General features: G+C 50.3%; 1 protein-coding gene across 4 annotated transcripts in view; it reads right to left on the reverse strand.

Moving 5' to 3' along the window:
* Positions 1-1,809: 1,809 nt before the first annotated feature.
* The window catches only part of NFKBIL1 (NFKB inhibitor like 1), a 35,064-nt gene continuing 19,767 nt past the window's right edge, over positions 1,810-17,106 (reverse strand). For 2 of the 4 annotated variants that reach the window (XM_030203771.1, XM_030203770.1), the window contains exons 4-5: positions 4,275-4,416; positions 1,810-3,116 (exon numbers count right to left, since the gene is read on the reverse strand). In XM_030203771.1, coding sequence (XP_030059631.1) covers positions 2,566-3,116; positions 4,275-4,416 — 693 coding nt within the window. In that variant the 3' untranslated portion in view covers positions 1,810-2,565. The remainder of the gene's footprint in view (positions 3,117-4,274; positions 4,417-17,106) is intronic. The other 2 variants (XM_030203772.1, XM_030203773.1) reach the window with 1 other exon arrangement.

Genomic DNA, 17,106 nt, shown 5'->3' on the forward strand with positions numbered 1-17,106 from the left:
AAACCATTTTGTCTCTTTAGGTCTCTTTCACAACTACCTTCTGTACATGAGAATCACTTGATGGTTAAGTCATTTCAATTAAGGGAAACAAGAGACAGGACTATTTCAGGAAGGGGTTCAAAAACCTGGAACTCTCTGCCTTCTAAAGTGAGATCTATACCATCCTACAGGGATTTCCATGCTTTAAAACTTGGCTATTTCAAAATACCTTTGCTAAACTATTGGTTTAATGGTCTTTGTTGTTTGGACTCCTTCATAACTGTGTTTTATTTGATGTATTTTACATGTTGTGCAAACAGCAAGTTGTACTATATTGGAATCTGTTTTTAAACTATTTTGGTAGCCTATAAATGCCTATTTTAAATTAAATAATGACCCAAAAGTTCGGAGTATTCAATACTTCACCATGAGCCCTGGGGAAAACATATGCTGAATATGCTCCCTCCCACACAATATCATAGTAACATAGTACATGACGGCCTATAAAGACCCGCATGGTCCATGTAGTCCAGAGCCACATCTGCCACTCTGTATAGGTTACACTCAGTCATGATCATATACTAGCAATGGCATTACAAATAGGGCAGTCACACAATCATGAAAGAATAGTTTTATAATTTTTACGCAGGAAAATCACATTCATTGTCAATACGTGATTAAACCAGCAATCCAACAATGTTGCAAACTGACAATATTTTACTCACCATCAACCTTAAGGTGTCTTCCCTTCCCCCCTGAGATACACTCATAGCATGCAATATGAATGTGACACAAAAAATACATACTTGTTCTTGATTTGTCTCTGCTATTCTCGGGGCACAGACCGTAGAAGTCTGCCCAGCAAAGTCCTACTTCCTAATTACGAGAATCACCATCAAAGCCCACTCTAATCCATCCAAATCTTACTACAATCAGGACATAGACCATAAATGTCTGTCCCATTTTGCCATATATGGGACACATACTGAAGTCCGCCCAGTACTGGCCTCACTTCCCTAGTACTGGAATTACTGTCTAAGCACCGACACGTTTTGTTTTGATTCCATCCTTCGTGTTTATCCCATCCTCTTCCACCAACAACTTTTCCATCATCATTAAATTAGGCAACTCGTATTGCTAATCGCAAGATGAGGGATACACATTCCTCCAGGTCACTGTACCACCATTTTCTTTTTCCCACCCATCATGCATGCCCTCTGGATGAACCCTCTGCTTATTCTCACAACCCTCCCAAAGGATCTTGGGCAGTCATGCATTACCCCTTCTAATTTAAACTACTACTTAACATTTCTAAAGCGCTACTAGGGTTACGCAGCGCTGTACAATTTAACATGGAAGGACAGTCCCTGCTCAAGGAGCTTACAATCTAAAGCTTACAATCTAAGAGACAGGTTTACAATCTAAAGACAATCTAAACAATCTAAAGACAAGTGTAGAGTCCGTCTGATAGGGCACACTATATTTCACGAAAGGTTAGGTGCCGAAAGCAGCATTGAAGAGGTGAGTTTTAAGCAGAGATTTGAAGATGGGTAGGGAGGGGGCTTGGCGTAGGGGTTGAGGAAGATTGTTCCAAGCATAGGGTGAGGCAAGGCAGAATGAGTGGAGCCTGGAGTTGGCAGTGGTGGAGAAGGGAACTGAAAGGAGGGATTTGTCCTGTGAGCGGAGGTTACAGGTGGGAACATAGGGGGAGATGAGGGTATAGATCTTCCAACTGTTTCAGTATCTTTCTTTTTTTTTTTTTTTAATTTTTAGAAGATTTTATTCATCATTGCATAGGATAAACAGTCCACTCTCAATAGAAGAAATTACACTTTCATAACACAGTGTGAGTCTAACATTGGGTATCTAGCAAAAGAACGCACCATCACCAACACAATGCTATAACAGTACCCTATTGTACTTCCAACATTTTTAATTTTATACAGAAGTTCCCTCACTCCTTTCGTCCGTGTTTCAGTATCTTTCTATTAGCAGGCATCTCCACAACATACATACCAATGTACCCACTCTTGAAAGAATGCCTCCATCTTTGTCCGTAACACTGTCTCAACCAATTAATAAAATACCTAACCTGTGGGCAGGCATACAAGTTTTTGTTACTTAATCCATATGGTTGACTCCCTTTCTCAAACAGAACCATCTCCCTTAAAGTTGCAAGCCTGCCCCCATCTGCACTTCCCTCTTTCTTTTACCAGACATACTGTTTTTCAGGGAAAGGGCGACCACTAGTCTACTCCTGAACCTGAATTCAACTCACAGGAAGCCAATTTCCTCACAAAACTAATGTGTTCAAGGAGAACAAGGGGCTTGAGAGCAAAGATAACCTACATCTGCCTCTGGTCATCCTGACACATAACCTTTAAAGTGGTTTACAAAGTGCTATTAATTTGCACTGGAAAACTTAAATGAGAAAAAACACATCCATTTTTCACCATGTTTATGTTTATTTGCCACACATTGATGTTGATTTTTATAAATTGTATTACACTAAAATATCAATAAAAATGGCTCTTCCACAGAGTACCCTCTCCTCCATACTCCACTTATGGCTATGCTAAGCAGGAACTATTTCACACTTCCTGCTAACTTGTTAAGGTTCTGAGACAATGCAGTCACAGTATCAAGAATTCGCTGTCGGTCTGCCTCATACAGACGAGGTCCACAGCGCTGAAGGAACTTATCTGGGTGCCAAAGGGCCTGCTGCCTGCGCAGGTAGCGCCTGTATTCTGTTGCATCACTGGAGTCTATGCCATGGAGAATAATGGCCACCATGTCCTCCACACCACCCTTTAGACACGGCCATGGAATGTTGTGATACCTTAGCTGCTCAGTGGCACTTGCAGAAAACACAGTGGCACATTGGTATTCATACCACTGCTTCTTGCTGCTGCGCAGCTCCTGGTGTTGCCGCAAAGATTGCTCCTGGTACTGACGGTGCTCCTGCTCTAAACGCTTTTGGAATTCTTGTCGTTCCTTGTCTCTGTGTTGCTCTTCTGCTGCCTTTGCAGTGCTGCCACTAGGCTGATTTCTTTGATGTTTCCTGCTGTACTCCCTTGCCATGCGCTCTGCCCAACTGTCAAAGCTCTCTGGTTCAGAATCTGCTCGACAGAAGTCCTCTAAAACAACCAGAGAAAATGTTCAGTATTCATAGACTTGTTAAATTATTTCAGAGTTACACATGCTGTACAAGATAAATGTTGATAAGCTAGGACAGATCACACCACCACAATAGATTAAAGAGGTTCTTAACATGAGAAGTTTACAATCAAGTAAGAAGAATGAGAAAAAAAATGGACTGGGACAAGTGCTGTAGTGATAGGTGACAAGAGTGGAATGCTTCTCTCAGAAATATATCCTAACGAAAATGTAAAAAGATGAGGCTCGGTGTATATTAAGAGAAAACCTTCTAACCCAAAAAGAAGGAAAGCAAGGGACAAAGGCTGAAGGTGAGAGAAGCCTGTGCTGAGAATAAAGTTTGGGAAAAGGGGTGTAAATGAGAAATGATGGGAAGCAGGATCAAAGCTGCATTCAGGATGTGATCAGAAATGAGCACTGAGATACAGGAAAACAAAAATAGATGAATGTAGAGTCTTGAAAGTGTTAATACTTCATAAATATTTCCTCCCCATATCAAATATACAAACCTTCAACACATCATCCAACCCAAAATACACCTGTCTTGTTTGTAAGCCATTATTAAATATTTACCTAATAGTTTTAATAAGTAAAAAAAAAAAATATATATATATATATATATATATATATATACTCTTCCTTCTACTTTCCCCCATATTCCCCTACAATAATTCTTCATCATTAAAGTTCTACGATCAGTGTGTTTTTCTAGCAAAAAAGGTGCCGGTACTCAAATGCTAGGACACCTTTCAGGAGTTGGGTGATTACTGAGGGACCCACCCCATAATAGCCAGGCCCCATGCAACCAAGCAGAGAATCTATGACAAGGCAGAATTTGTGTGTAGAGCTTTGAGTTCTATCATTAAAAACTTGGGGACCATGGGTCAATTTTAGCAGACAATGGAAAAGGTGCCGGTACTCAGTACCCCCAAGTACCCCCTCAAAATAAGCCCTGTCTACGATATACATTTTTATCCTGAGCTTTCAAGGCCTCTTTTTAAATTCTATTTTGGAAATATATATTATGTTATTCCCCCTCCCTCGAAGTCTACTTGTTACACTGAGCTGTGAATAAAGTCTTTCCCATTCCATCTTTGTGACAGTTACATTCTCCAAGCTTCTCAGTGATATTTTATTACCATCGTACTGCCCAAAGCTCTCCTGAAACTCATCCTGGCATTCTTCAAAGAGTTTCCAATGCCATTCTCTCTCCACCGCAGCAGGATCCCTCTCTGTATCATCTCTTCCTCCTTCGCTAGATGCCGTCACTCCACAAGAAGACTAAGAAACAGGAGAAATGCCTTTTAACAAGGCTCATAATAATTTAAATAGCAGGGCAATTGCTAACTTAATACACTCCTCCCACCATTAACAAGCATATGACCCCTAGGGTTACCAACTGTCATGAATACAAGAAATCAACTCCCTTATTCTCTGTAGCCACCCTCCAATCAATGTCCCCTATTAAATGCCTCCATGTGTCTCCCTTTCCCTGTCCTTTTCTTCCACTATACCTCCTAACCTGCTCAACTCTTCCCTGCCAAAGCTGTGAGGAGGATCTGGTCACTGTTACTATCAATACATGGCCACAGCAGCAGAAGGTCCCTTCCTGAGCATGAGGACTACAAGTCAGTAATGGCCTCAACTGTCAGTGTAAGCAAATTTCCATATCATCATGCTGATCAATCCATAGACTAGTGGGTTGTGTCCATCTACCAGCAGGTGGAGATAGAGAGCAATCCTTTTGCCTCCCTATATGTGGTCATGTGCTGCCGGAAACTCCTCTGTATGTTCTCTATCTCAGCAGGTGGTGGTCACACACAGCAGCAGCTCTGGCTAGGCCTCCAAGCCTAATTTTTAGGTTTTGTTGAGTGCCTGGGGTTGAGGGCTCTTCTTGAGCAAGTGCAAACCTGGTGGCGCCAGGTCCCTCCTTTTCTCCCCCCTCCCGCTGGCTCCGTTAAAAAAAAAAAAATAAAATTTTGGACGTCCTTAAAGGCGTTTATTTCGACGTTTATTGCAGCTACTCACTGGGACACCAGGTCGTTACAGCTCGGAGCGAGAAGCAGGTAATTTTTACCTTTTTTATAGCGGGCAGGGGGTTCCCCGATTGATCTCCACGTGGCCTATGGTGTCAGAGGGCGAGGGCGCGAAGAATCGCTCCCCGGACCGCGTGTGCGCTCCTAGCGGGGATGCGGGGGTATTAAAGTCTGATTCGCCCTTGTTGGGTGTCAGTTCGGAGGCCGGTCAGTGTCCCGGGTCTTCCTCCGGTGCGGCGGTTTTTCCCGCCATAAACGCCCATCCCCCGCTGCTCGCCTCCGCCATCTTGGCCGGCCACTCTGCTCGGACGGCTTCTTCTTGGGCCGCCCTTGAGCTGGGAGACGTTCATGCCATGGCCGCCCTTGATTTGGGCGACGGCAAAAAAGCGGCTAAAGTTAAGCGCTGTTCTTCCCGCGTGGCTCCTTCACGGAGTGTCGCGCCGGACACCATCTTGGATGCGCAGCATGTTTCTCCCCCCGCTCTACGAGCGCCGGTTGAGGGTGCGTCTAGGGCTGTGTCCCAGGCTGCTGAAGTGCACAGTCTGGGGGGTTTCTCCCCCGAGTTTATTTTGCTGCTGCATCAGGCCTTCCTTATGCAGAACGCTGCCCCTTCTCCCTTATCCGATAAAGGGGTTGAGGCCCCCGGAAGTAAACGCCCCTCGGGTGGATTCCCAGGCCTTAGAGGACGCTGTTTCCTCTGATGTAGATGAGGGCAGCGTATCTGAGTTCTCCCAACGGTCCCTTTGGGGATTCCTTGGAAGAGACGGATTCCCGCTCGGATGGAGCGGATGACCCCTCGGCAGCACGGGTCTTTCGCTCAGAGGATTTGCCCAACCTGTTAATGCAGGCCATGAGCATTTTAAAGATTTCCTCTCCGGAGGACGTCTCTCCCTCAGCCCCTGTTGGCTCCGCCATTATGCTGGGGACGAAGCTCCCGCCTAGAACCTTCCACGTGCATGATGTCATGCACACCTTAATTTCGGCTCAATGGGATGTCCCGGAAGCGAGCCTTAAAGTGGCTAGGGCTATGTCCCGCCTCTATCCTTTGCCTGAAGGTGAACGTGAGGCCTTTCTTTGGCCTACCGTGGATTCTTTAATCACTGCGGTGACTAAGAAAACGGCGTTGCCGGTGGAAGGTGGCACGGCCCTAAAGGACGCCCAAGACAGAAGATTGGAGGTGGCCTTAAGGTCGTCCTTCGAGGCGACTGCCTTAAGTTTGCAGGCCTCAGTTTGTGGCTCCTACGTGGCCAGGCGTGCCTGACGATTGTGCAGCGGGGCTTCCCCCTCGATCCTTCCTTGAGGGCTGATTGGCCGGCCCTGGAATCGGGCTTGACTTATTTGGCAGACTTGCTGTATGATGTCTTGAGAGCCTCGGCTAAGGTATGGCTCAGACAGTCTCTGCGCGGTGGTGGCTTTGGCTGAAACATTGGTCTTCGGACACGCCTCTAAGTCCCGCCTGGCTAAGTTGCCTTTAAAGGCAAGCTGCTCTTTGGGGTCGAGCTGGACAAAATGTGACCGATCTCGGCACGTCTAAGGGCAAGAGGTTACCATAGGTCAGGGCTCGGGCCAGTGCTCGCCCCGGTATCTCCAGAGGACGGTTTCAGGAAGCCCGTCGGTACCTCCCCCCCGCCCGGGCAAGTCGGGCTCCTCTGCCCCCTCTTCCTTCAAGAGGAACTTCTCCCCCAAGCAGCATTCCTTTCGCAGAGACCGCCGTCCCGGAGGTGCGCCCTCCGGTCCTCCCCCAGGGTCTCGTACCCAATGACGGGGTCCTGGTCCATGGCCCAGTGCAAATTGGAGGACGCCTGTCCTCGTTTCTGGGCGAGTGGACCAGGGTAACTTCAGACGCTTGGGTGCTGGAAGTCATCAGAGACGGCTACAAGCTAGAGTTCTGCCGACCCTTAAGAGACGGGTTTTGTACTCTCTCCCTGCAAGTCTCCGGTCAAAGCTGTGGCAGTGCAGCAGGACCTTGGACAATCTGATCCGCCTGGGTGCGGTCGTTCCGGTGCCAGAAAATCAGATTGGCAAGGGACGTTACTCCATTTACTTTGTGGTACCAAAGAAAGGAGGTTCTGTCCGGCCTATCCTCGACCTCAAAGGGGTCAATCGGGCCTTGAAAGTTCGGCACTTTCGCATGGAGACCCTCCGCTTTGTTGTAGCGGCAGTGAAGGCAGGGGAGTTCCTGGCATCCTTGGACATCAAGGAAGCGTACTTGCATATTCCCATCTGGCCTCCTCATCAACGCTTTCTGCGTTTTGCAGTCCTGGGCCGACACTTCCAGTTCAGCTCTCCCGTTCGGGTTGGCTACGGCTCCGCGGACCTTCTCCAAAGTAATGGTGGTCATCGCGGCCTTCCTGAGAAAGGAAGGAGTACAAGTCCATCCTTATCTGGACGACTGGTTGATCCGAGCCCCCTCTTATGCAGAGTGCGGCAAAGCTGTGGACCGGGTGATTGCTCTTTTGAGCTCCCTGGGGTGGATCATCAACTGAGAGAAAAGCCAGCTGCGCCCGACTCAGTCCCTGGAGTATCTGGGAGTTCGATTCGACACCCAATTAGGCAGAGTGTTCCTGCCGGACAATCGGATTGTCAAACTTCAGGCTCAGGTGGACCAGTTCCTAGTAGCCTCTCCGCTCCGGGCTTGGGACTATGTGCAGCTGTTGGGCTCTATGACGGCCACGATGGAAGTAGTGCCCTGGGCCAGGGCTCATATGAGACCACTACAACACTCTCTGCTGCAGCGCTGGACTCCGGTGTCGGAGGATTATGCTGTGCGCCTTCCCTTGGACCCAGCAGTGCGCAAGGCGCTGAGCTGGTGGCTGCAGACAGACAAAGTTGTCTGCAGGGATGCCTCTTGTGACCCCGGAGTGGATTGTCGTCACGACGGACGCCTCTTTGACGGGCTGGGGAGCCCACTGCTTGGGAAGGAGCTCTGGTCTCCTGCAGAGGCAAAGTGGTCTATCAACCTCCTGGAACTCAGAGCCATTCGGTTGGCACTTTTGGAGTTCCTCCCAGTACTGGCGTTGAAGCCAGTACGGGTCCTGTCGGACAATGCCACGGCTGTGGCCTATGTCAACCGCCAGGGAGGTACCAAGAGCGCCCCTCTAGCCAAGGAAGCCATGAATCTATGCCAGTGGGCGGAAGCGAACCTGGAACAGCTGTCAGCGGCCCACATTGCCGGAGTCATGAATGTCAAGGCGGACTTTCTCAGTCGCCATACCTTGGATCCCGGAGAGTGGCAGTTATCGGCTCAGGCGTTCTTGGACATCACGAAGCGCTGGGGCCAGCCGAGCCTAGATCTGATGGCGTCATCGGCCAATTGCCAAGTGCCGCGCTTTTTCAGCAGAGGACGGGACCCTCGATCTCTGGGAGTAGATGCTCTTCTCCAACAGTGGCCGACACAAGAGCTTCTCTATGTGTTCCCGCCCTGACCCATGTTGGGCAGGGTACTAGACCGGGTGGCAAAGCATCCGGGCCGGATAATCCTGGTGGGTCCGGACTGGCCCAGACGTCCCTGGTATGCGGACTTGATCAGGCTCTCAGTGGACGACCCTCTGCGGCTGCCAGTGGAGCAGGGCCTGTTGCATCAGGGTCCCGTGGTGATGGAGGATCCCTCCCCCTTTGGTCTTACGGCCTGGCTATTGAGCGGGCAGCGTCTGAGGAAGAAGGGCTTCTCAAACAAAGTCATCGCCACTATGCTGAGAGCGAGGAAGCGCTCTACTTCTACTGCTTATGCCAGGGTTTGGCGTACCTTTGCAGCGTGGTGTGAAGCAGGCTCACTTTCTCCCTTCACTGCTCCAATTTCTTCAGTGCTGGCGTTCCTGCAAGAAGGTCTGGAGAAAGGCCTGTCGCTCAGTTCCCTTAAAGTCCAGGTAGCGGCTCTGGCTTGCTTCAGGGGCCGCCTGAAGGGTGCTTCCCTGGCTTCGCAGCCAGATGTGGTACGTTTTCTCAAGGGAGTTAATCACCTGCGCCCCTCCTCTGCGCTCAGTGGTGCCTGCGTGGAATCTCAACCTGGTGCTAAGAGCCTTGCAGAAGCCGCCTTTTGAACCCTTGTCGAGGGCATCTCTGAAAGACCTGACGTTGAAAGCAGTCTTTTTGGTGGCTATCACTTCAGCCAGAAGAGTTTCCGAGCTCCAGGCACTCTCATGTCGAGAGCCTTTTTCTGCAGTTTCACTGAGGCAGGAGTGACTATTCGCACAGTGCCTTCCTTCCTGCCCAAGATTGTTTCTCGCTTCCATGTGAATCAGCAGCTCTGTCTCCCTTCCTTTCGTAGGGAGGACTACCCAGAGGAATACTCTGCTCTCAAATATCTGGATGTGAGACGAGTCATCATCAGATACTTGGAAGTGACCAATGATTTCCTGAAATCGGATCATCTGTTTGTCCTGTTTGCAGGTCCTCGTAAGGGTCTGCAGGCTGCTAAGCCTACAGTGGCAAGATGGGTCAAGGAAGCCATTGCAGCGGCTTATGTGGCCGCGGGGAAGGTGCCGCCTATCCAGCTGAAGGCTCACTCCACTAGAGCTCAGGCGGCATCGATGGCAGAGGCCGGGTCCGTCTCCTTGGAAGAGATTTGCAAGGCGGCAACTTGGGCATCGGCCCATACCTTCTCCAGGCATTACCGCTTGACTGTGGCTGCTCGGGCGGAGGCCCGGTTCGGAGCTTCAGTGTTGCGGTCAGGGATTTCTATGTCCCGCCCTGGGTGAGTACTGCTTCGGTACATCCCACCAGTCTATGGATTGATCAGCATGATGATATGGAAGTAAATTATGTATCATACCTGATAATTTTCTTTCCATTAATCATAGCTGATCAATCCATAGCCCCTCCCAGATATCTGTATTGTTTATATTCTGGTTGCATTTCAGGTTCAAGTTTAGTCTTCAGTTCCTGGTCAGGAGGACTTCGTGTTCAAGTTTTTCAATGGATTCTTCAAGAGTTGAGACGAATTTGTGTTACAGTGAGCTGCTGCATTCCTCTCCCCTCGTTTTACGGGGCTGGGATTGAGACTTAAATTCTGCCCAGCGCTCCCTCCCGCTTCGTGCGGTCAGTAGGGCAGCTTTGTACCCCTCCCGCTTCGGCGGTGTTAGGGTCAGTCAGCTCCTCCCGCGGTTGCGGTTGCAGGATAAGCCAGATCCCCCCCGCATCGGCGGGTGTGGTGTCCCTCCCCCCGCTCCGCGGGGATGAGCTGGATGGATTCCCCTCCCCCACTTGTGTGGGGATGAGCTGGGTTAATTCCCCCTCCCCCGTTTCGGCGGTGGTGAGCTGGGCAGAGTGTCCCTTTGTGGGTGTAATTCTCTAAGTGCTGAGTCCTGCGGATGGAGCTTGGATATCGACATACTGAGGAGTTTCCGGCAGCACATGACCACATGTAGGGAGGCAAAAGGATTGCTCTCTATCTCCACCTGCTGGTAGATGGACACAACCCACCAGTCTATGGACTGATCAGCTATGATTAATGGAAAGAAAATTATCAGGTGTGATACATAATTTTACCTTCCTTTGCAAACAGGAAGCCTGCTTAGGGTGGTAACAGGGGATTGCAAGTATGTGCTAGTTCAAAGTTTCTGTACTCAGGACCGAAGTACTGCTCCAGAAATGCACAATGAATATTAATTTTCTTCTTTATCTTTTCTATATAATAAATGGAGTTACCTCTTTCATTTTTTCTTTTTGTATGTATTATCTCAGCTTTTGTTAAATTAGCTATTTTTAAACCACTTAGATGGTGCCCAATGGGCAGTGTAGACCGTTCCTTACAGGGCTCCACAGGTTCACTTTGCTAACTTTAAGGTTTCAAGGGAAACTTGTCCTACCTCAGTTTAAGCTCTGCTTCTAGCAAACACAGGGTAGGAACATCTGTTGAGGGCCACTCCTCTTTCCAGGGTTTTCGCCAGGTACTGCAGCCAACGGGAACAACCTGAGAGAATTCCGTCACTTGGGGCCTTTCCATTCTGTTCTGCTGCAGGCATTTTACCTCCTCCCTGCCCTCCCTAACTCAGCAAGTTAACTCCACCAACCCTTTGCTTCGGTCTTCACTGAGTAAGATTTGGGTGGGATACCAGTGCCAGAAATGGTATTCGAAGCTGACGAGTCGGAGAAACTTAATGAATTCTCTGTAAACCTGGAGGATGTAATGGGGCAGTTCTACAAACTGAAGAGTAACAAATCTCCTGGACCGGATGGTATTCATCCCAGAGTACTGATAGAACTGAAAAATGAACTTGCGGAGCTATTGTTAGTAATATGTAATTTATCCTTAAAATCGAGCGTGGTAAAGCACTGGGTAGGGCTTAATCAACCAGCTATGCTCTTATGGCTGCCCAGAAAGCGTATACGAGCAATGGCACAACTTTTGCCAGTGGCCTTGCAATTCCCCTTACTAACATGGAGTGCAGGTCGACAGTGGTTCTGCCCTAATAGACAATATTTTCGTAAAATGTACATACGGGGTGCACCAGACTTCGGATGGGAATAAGGGGATAAAATCTATAAACAATGGGAGCAGAGAGGACTGAAACACTTAGGGCAACTGTGGGAAGAGGGAACAATGTGCTCATATGAGAAGATACAGGAGGAATTTGATCTCCCACCACATCATATCATGTATTTTGCGAGGGTGCGAGACTATATTACTAGGAAAGCTAAGAAAGAGTTGCAACATAAAGAGACGGAGATAGAACGGGCGGTAGGAGGGGGGGATAGTCGGAAAAGCATTACACGACTATATGCAGCCCTGCAGTCACTCAAAAACCCACTTGTACACTATACACGAAAGTGGGCCAAGGATATGGGGATCAATCACGACCACTCAAAATGGGAGCGAGCACTAGGCTCGCTACTGAGAGGTTCTGTAAGTAGTGCCATGATAGAGAGTGGTAACAAGATATTATATCGCTGGTATTACACTCCGGATAGAATAGCAAAGATATACCGGGGGTATCCAATCGATGCTGGAGAGGCTGTTTAGAGGTGGGAGATATGCTCCACATATGGTGGTCATGTCCAAAAATCAAAAACTTATTGGGAAGAAATCATAGAACAATTGAACAAATGTTAGACAGAACCTTCCCATTGACGATAGAACAATGTTTACTACACTTTAGACCACAGGGATTGCCACTACCATTATATCAATGGCCACCACATTCCTGGTGGCAAGTAAGATAATGTGGCGGCAGCATGGAGAAATCTGGTGGCCCCGCCAACGATAGCGAATGCTACATACCTGTAGAAGGTATTCTCCGAGGACAGCAGGCTGATTGTTCTCACTGATGGGTGACGTCCACGGCAGCCCCTCCCATCGGAATCTTCACTAGCAAAGTCCTTTGCTAGTCCTCGCGCGCCCGCGCGCACCGCGCATGCGCGGCCATCTTCCCGCCCGAAACTGGCTCGAGGAGGCCAGTCCAGTATGTAGCAAGACAATACAAGGGAAGACACAACTCCAAAGGGGAGGCGGGCGGGGTTTGTGAGAACAATCAGCCTGCTGTCCTCGGAGAATACCTTCTACAGGTATGTAGCATTCGCTTTCTCCGAGGACAAGCAGGCTGCTTGTTCTCACTGATGGGGTATCCCTAGCCCCCAGGCTCACTCAAAACAACAACCATGGTCAATTGGGCCTCGCAACGGCGAGGACGTAACTGAGATTGACCTAAAAAAATTTACCAACTAACTGAGAGTGTAGCCTGGAACAGAACAAAACAGGGCCCTCGGGGGGTGGAGTTGGATCCTAAAGCCAAACAGGTTCTGAAGAACTGACTGCCCGAACCGACTGTTGCGTCGGGTATCCTGCTGCAGGCAGTAATGAGATGTGAATGTGTGGACAGATGACCACGTCGCAGCTTTGCAAATTTCTTCAATGGAGGCTGACTTCAAGTGGGCTACCGACGCAGCCATGGCTCTAACATTATGAGTCGTGACATGACCCTCAAGAGCCAGCCCCGCCTGGGCGTAAGTGAAGGAAATGCAATCTGCTAGCCAATTGGATATGGTGCGTTTCCCTACAGCCACTCCCCTCCTATTGGGATCAAAAGAAACAAACAATTGGGCGGACTGTCTGTGGGGCTGTGTCCGCTCCAGATAGAAGGCCAATGCTCTCTTGCAGTCCAATGTGTGCAGCTGACGTTCAGCAGGGCAGGAATGAGGACGGGAAAGAATGTTGGCAAGGACAATTGACTGGTTCAGATGGAACTCCGACACAACCTTTGGCAAGAACTTAGGGTGAGTGCGGAGGACTACTCTGTTATGATGAAATTTGGTGTAAGGGGCCTGGGCTACCAGGGCCTGAAGCTCACTGACTCTACGAGCTGAAGTAACTGCCACCAAGAAAATGACCTTCCAGGTCAAGTACTTCAGATGGCAGGAATTCAGTGCTCAAAAGGAGGTTTCATCAGCTGGGGTGAGAACGACATTGAGATCCCATGACACTGTAGGAGGCTTGACAGGGGGCTTTGACAAAAGCAAACCTCTCATGAAGCGAACAACTAAAGGCTGTCCTGAGATCGGCTTACCTTCCACATGGTAATGGTATGCACTGATTGCGCTAAGGTGAAGTCTTACAGAGTTGGTCTTGAGACCAGACTCAGACAAGTGCAGAAGGTATTCAAGCAGGGTCTGTGTAGGACAAGAGCGAGGAGCTAGGGCCTTGCCGTCACACCAGATGGCAAACCTCCTCCATAGAAAGAAGTAACTCCTCTTAGTGGAATCTTTCCTGGAAGCAAGCAAGATGCGGGAGACACCCTCTGACAGACCCAAAGAGGCAAAGTCTACGCTCTCAACATCCAGGCGTGAGAGCCAGGGGACCGGAGGTTGGGATGGCAGAAGAGCCCCTTCGTCCTGCGTGATGAGGGTCGGAAAAACTCCAATCTCCACGGTTTCTTCGGAGGATAACTCCAGAAGAAGAGGGAACCAGATCTGACGCGGCCAAAAAGGAGCAATCAGAATCATGGTGCCTCGGTCTTGCTTGAGTTTCAACAAAGTCTTCCCCACCAGAGGAATGGGAGGATAAGCATACAGCAGGCCCTCCCCCAATCCAGGAGGAAGGCATCCGATGCCAGTCTGCCCGGGGGCCTGAAGCCTGGAACAGAACTGAGGGACTTTGTGGTTCGCTTCGAGATGCGAAGAGATCCACCAAGGGGGTGCCCCACGCTTGGAAGATCTGGCGCACCACTCGGGAGTTGAGCGACCATTCGTGAGGTTGCATAATCCTGCTCAGTCTGTCGGCCAGACTGTTGTTTACAGCCTGCCAGATATGTGGCTTGGAGCACCATGCCGAGACGGCGAGCCCAGAGCCACATGCTGACGGCTTCCTGACACAGGGGGCGAGATCCGGTGCCCCCTGCTTGTTGACATAGTACATGGCAACCTGGTTGTCTGTCTGAATTTGGATAATTTGGTGGGACAGCCGATCTCTGAAAGCTTCAGAGCGTTCCAGATCGCTCGCAACTCCAGGAGATTGATCTGTAGACCGCGTTCCTGGAGGGACCAGCTTCCTTGGGTGTGAAGCCCATCGACATGAGCTCCCCATCCCAGAGAGACGCATCCGTGGTCAGCACTTTTTGTGGCTGAGGAATTTGAAAAGGGCGTCCCAGAGTCAAATTGGACCAAATCGTCCACCAATACAGGGATTCGAGAAAACTCGTGGACAGGTGGATCACGTCTTCTAGATCCCCAGCAGCCTGAAACCACTGAGAAGCTAGGTCCATTGAGCAGATCTCATGTTAAGGCGGGCCATGGGAGTCACATGAACTGTGGAGGGCCATGTGGCCTAGCAATCTCAACATCTGCCGAGCTGTGATCTGCTGGGACGCTCGCACCCGCGAGACGAGGGACAACAAGTTGTTGGCTCTCGTCTCTGGGAGATAGGCTGCGAGCCAGTCCGAGAATCCAACAGAGCTCCTATGAATTCGAGTCTCTGTGCTGGGAGAAGATGGACTTTGGGTAATTTATCACAAACCCCAGTAGCTCCAGGAGGCGAATAGTCATCTGCATGGACTGCAGGGCTCCTGCCTCGGACCGTGTTCTTCACCAGCCAATCGTCGAGATATGGGAACACGTGCACCCCCAGCCTGCGAAGTGCCGCTGCTACAACAGCCAGGCACTTTGTGAACACCCTGGGCGCAGAGGCGAGCCCAAAGGGTAGCACACAGTACTGGAAGTGACGTGTGCCCAGCTGAAATCGCAGATACTGTCTGTGAGCTGGCAGTATCGGGATGTGTGTGTAGGCATCCTTCAAGTCCAGAGAGCATAGCCAATCGTTTTCCTGAATCATGGGGAGGAGGGTGCCCAGGGAAAGCATCCTGAACTTTTCTTTTACGAGATATTTGTTCAGGGCCCTTAGGTCTAGGATGGGACGCATCCCCCCTGTTTTCTTTTCCACAAGGAAGTACCTGGAATAGAATCCCAGCCTTCTTGGCCCGGATGGCACGGGCTTGACCGCATTGGCGCTGAGAAGGGCGGAGAGTTCCTCTGCAAGTACCTGCTTGTGCTGGAAGCTGTAAGACTGAGCTCCCGGTGGACAATTTGGAGTTTTGAGGCCAAATTGAGGGTGTATCCTTGCCGGACTATTTGCAGAAACCCACTGATCGGAGGTTATGAGAGGCCACCTTTGGTGAAAAGCTTTCAACCTCCCCCCGACCGGCAGGTCGCCCGGCACTGATACTTGGATGTCGGCTATGCTCTGCTGGAGCCAGTCAAAAGCTCGCCCCTTGCTTTGCTGGGGAGCCGCGGGGCCTTGCTGAGGCGCACGCTGCTGACGAGAGCGAGCACGCTGGGGCTTAGCCTGGGCCGCAGGCTGTCGAGAAGGGGGATTGTACCTACGCTTGCCAGAAGAGTAGGGAACATCCTCCTTCCCCCAAAAAATCTTCTACCTGTAGAGGTAGAGGCTGAAGGCTGCCGGCGGGAGAACTTGTCGAATGCGGTGTCCCGCTGGTGGAGATGCTCTACCCACCTGCTCGACCTTCTCTCCAAAAATATTGTCCGCACGGCAAGGCGAGTCCGCAATCCGCTGCTGGAGTCTATTCTCCAGGTCGGAGGCACGCAGCCATGAGAGCCTGCGCATCACCACACCTTGAGCAGCGGCCCTGGACGCAACATCAAAGGTGTCATACACCCCTCTGGCCAGGAAATTTCTGCACGCCTTCAGCTGCCTGACCACCCTCCTGAAAAAGGCTTGGCTTGCTCAGGGGGGAGCGCATCAACCAAGCCCGCCAACTGCCGCACATTGTTCCGGCATGTGTATGCTCGTGTAGAGCTGGTAAGACTGGATTTTGGCCCACGAGCATAGACGGAATGGTAGGCCTTCCTCCCAAAGGAGTCTAAGGTTCTAGAGTCTTTGCCCGGGGGCGCCGAAGCATGCTCCCTAGAACTCTTAGCCTTCTTAGGGCCAGATCCACAACTCCAGAGTCGTGAGGCAACTGAGGTGCGCATCAGCTCTGGGTCCCCATGGATCCGGTACTGGGAGTCGATCTTCTTGGGAATGTGGGGATTACTTAATGGCTTGGTCCAGTTCGCAAGCAATGTCTTTTTCAGGACATGGTGCAAGGGAACATTTCAGCCCTGGGCTCGTCCTCCACAACCACCGGGAAGGGGATGGCCGTAGAACATCTCCCGGACAAAGGAAGCGAAAGACAGACTCTCAGGAGGAGAAAGCTGTCTTTCAGGGGAGGGAGTGGGATCAGAAGGAAGACCCTCAGACTCCTTGTCAGAGAAATATCTGGGGTCTTCCTCTTCCTCCCACGAGGCCTCACCTTCAGGTGTCAGACACAAGTTCACGAACCTGTGTCTGCAACCTCGCCCGGCTCGACTCAGTGGAGCCACGTCCACGGATGGGGGGCGTCGAGAGGTAGACTCCCTCGCCCGCATCGGCGAAGCTCCCTCCGCCGACGTAGTCGGGGAGCCTTCCTGGGAGGTGGCCGCAGTCGGCACCGCACGCGTAACCGACGTC

This window comes from Microcaecilia unicolor, chromosome 5 (genome assembly GCF_901765095.1).
Source record: "Microcaecilia unicolor chromosome 5, aMicUni1.1, whole genome shotgun sequence".
NCBI classification, from domain to species: domain Eukaryota; kingdom Metazoa; phylum Chordata; class Amphibia; order Gymnophiona; family Siphonopidae; genus Microcaecilia; species Microcaecilia unicolor.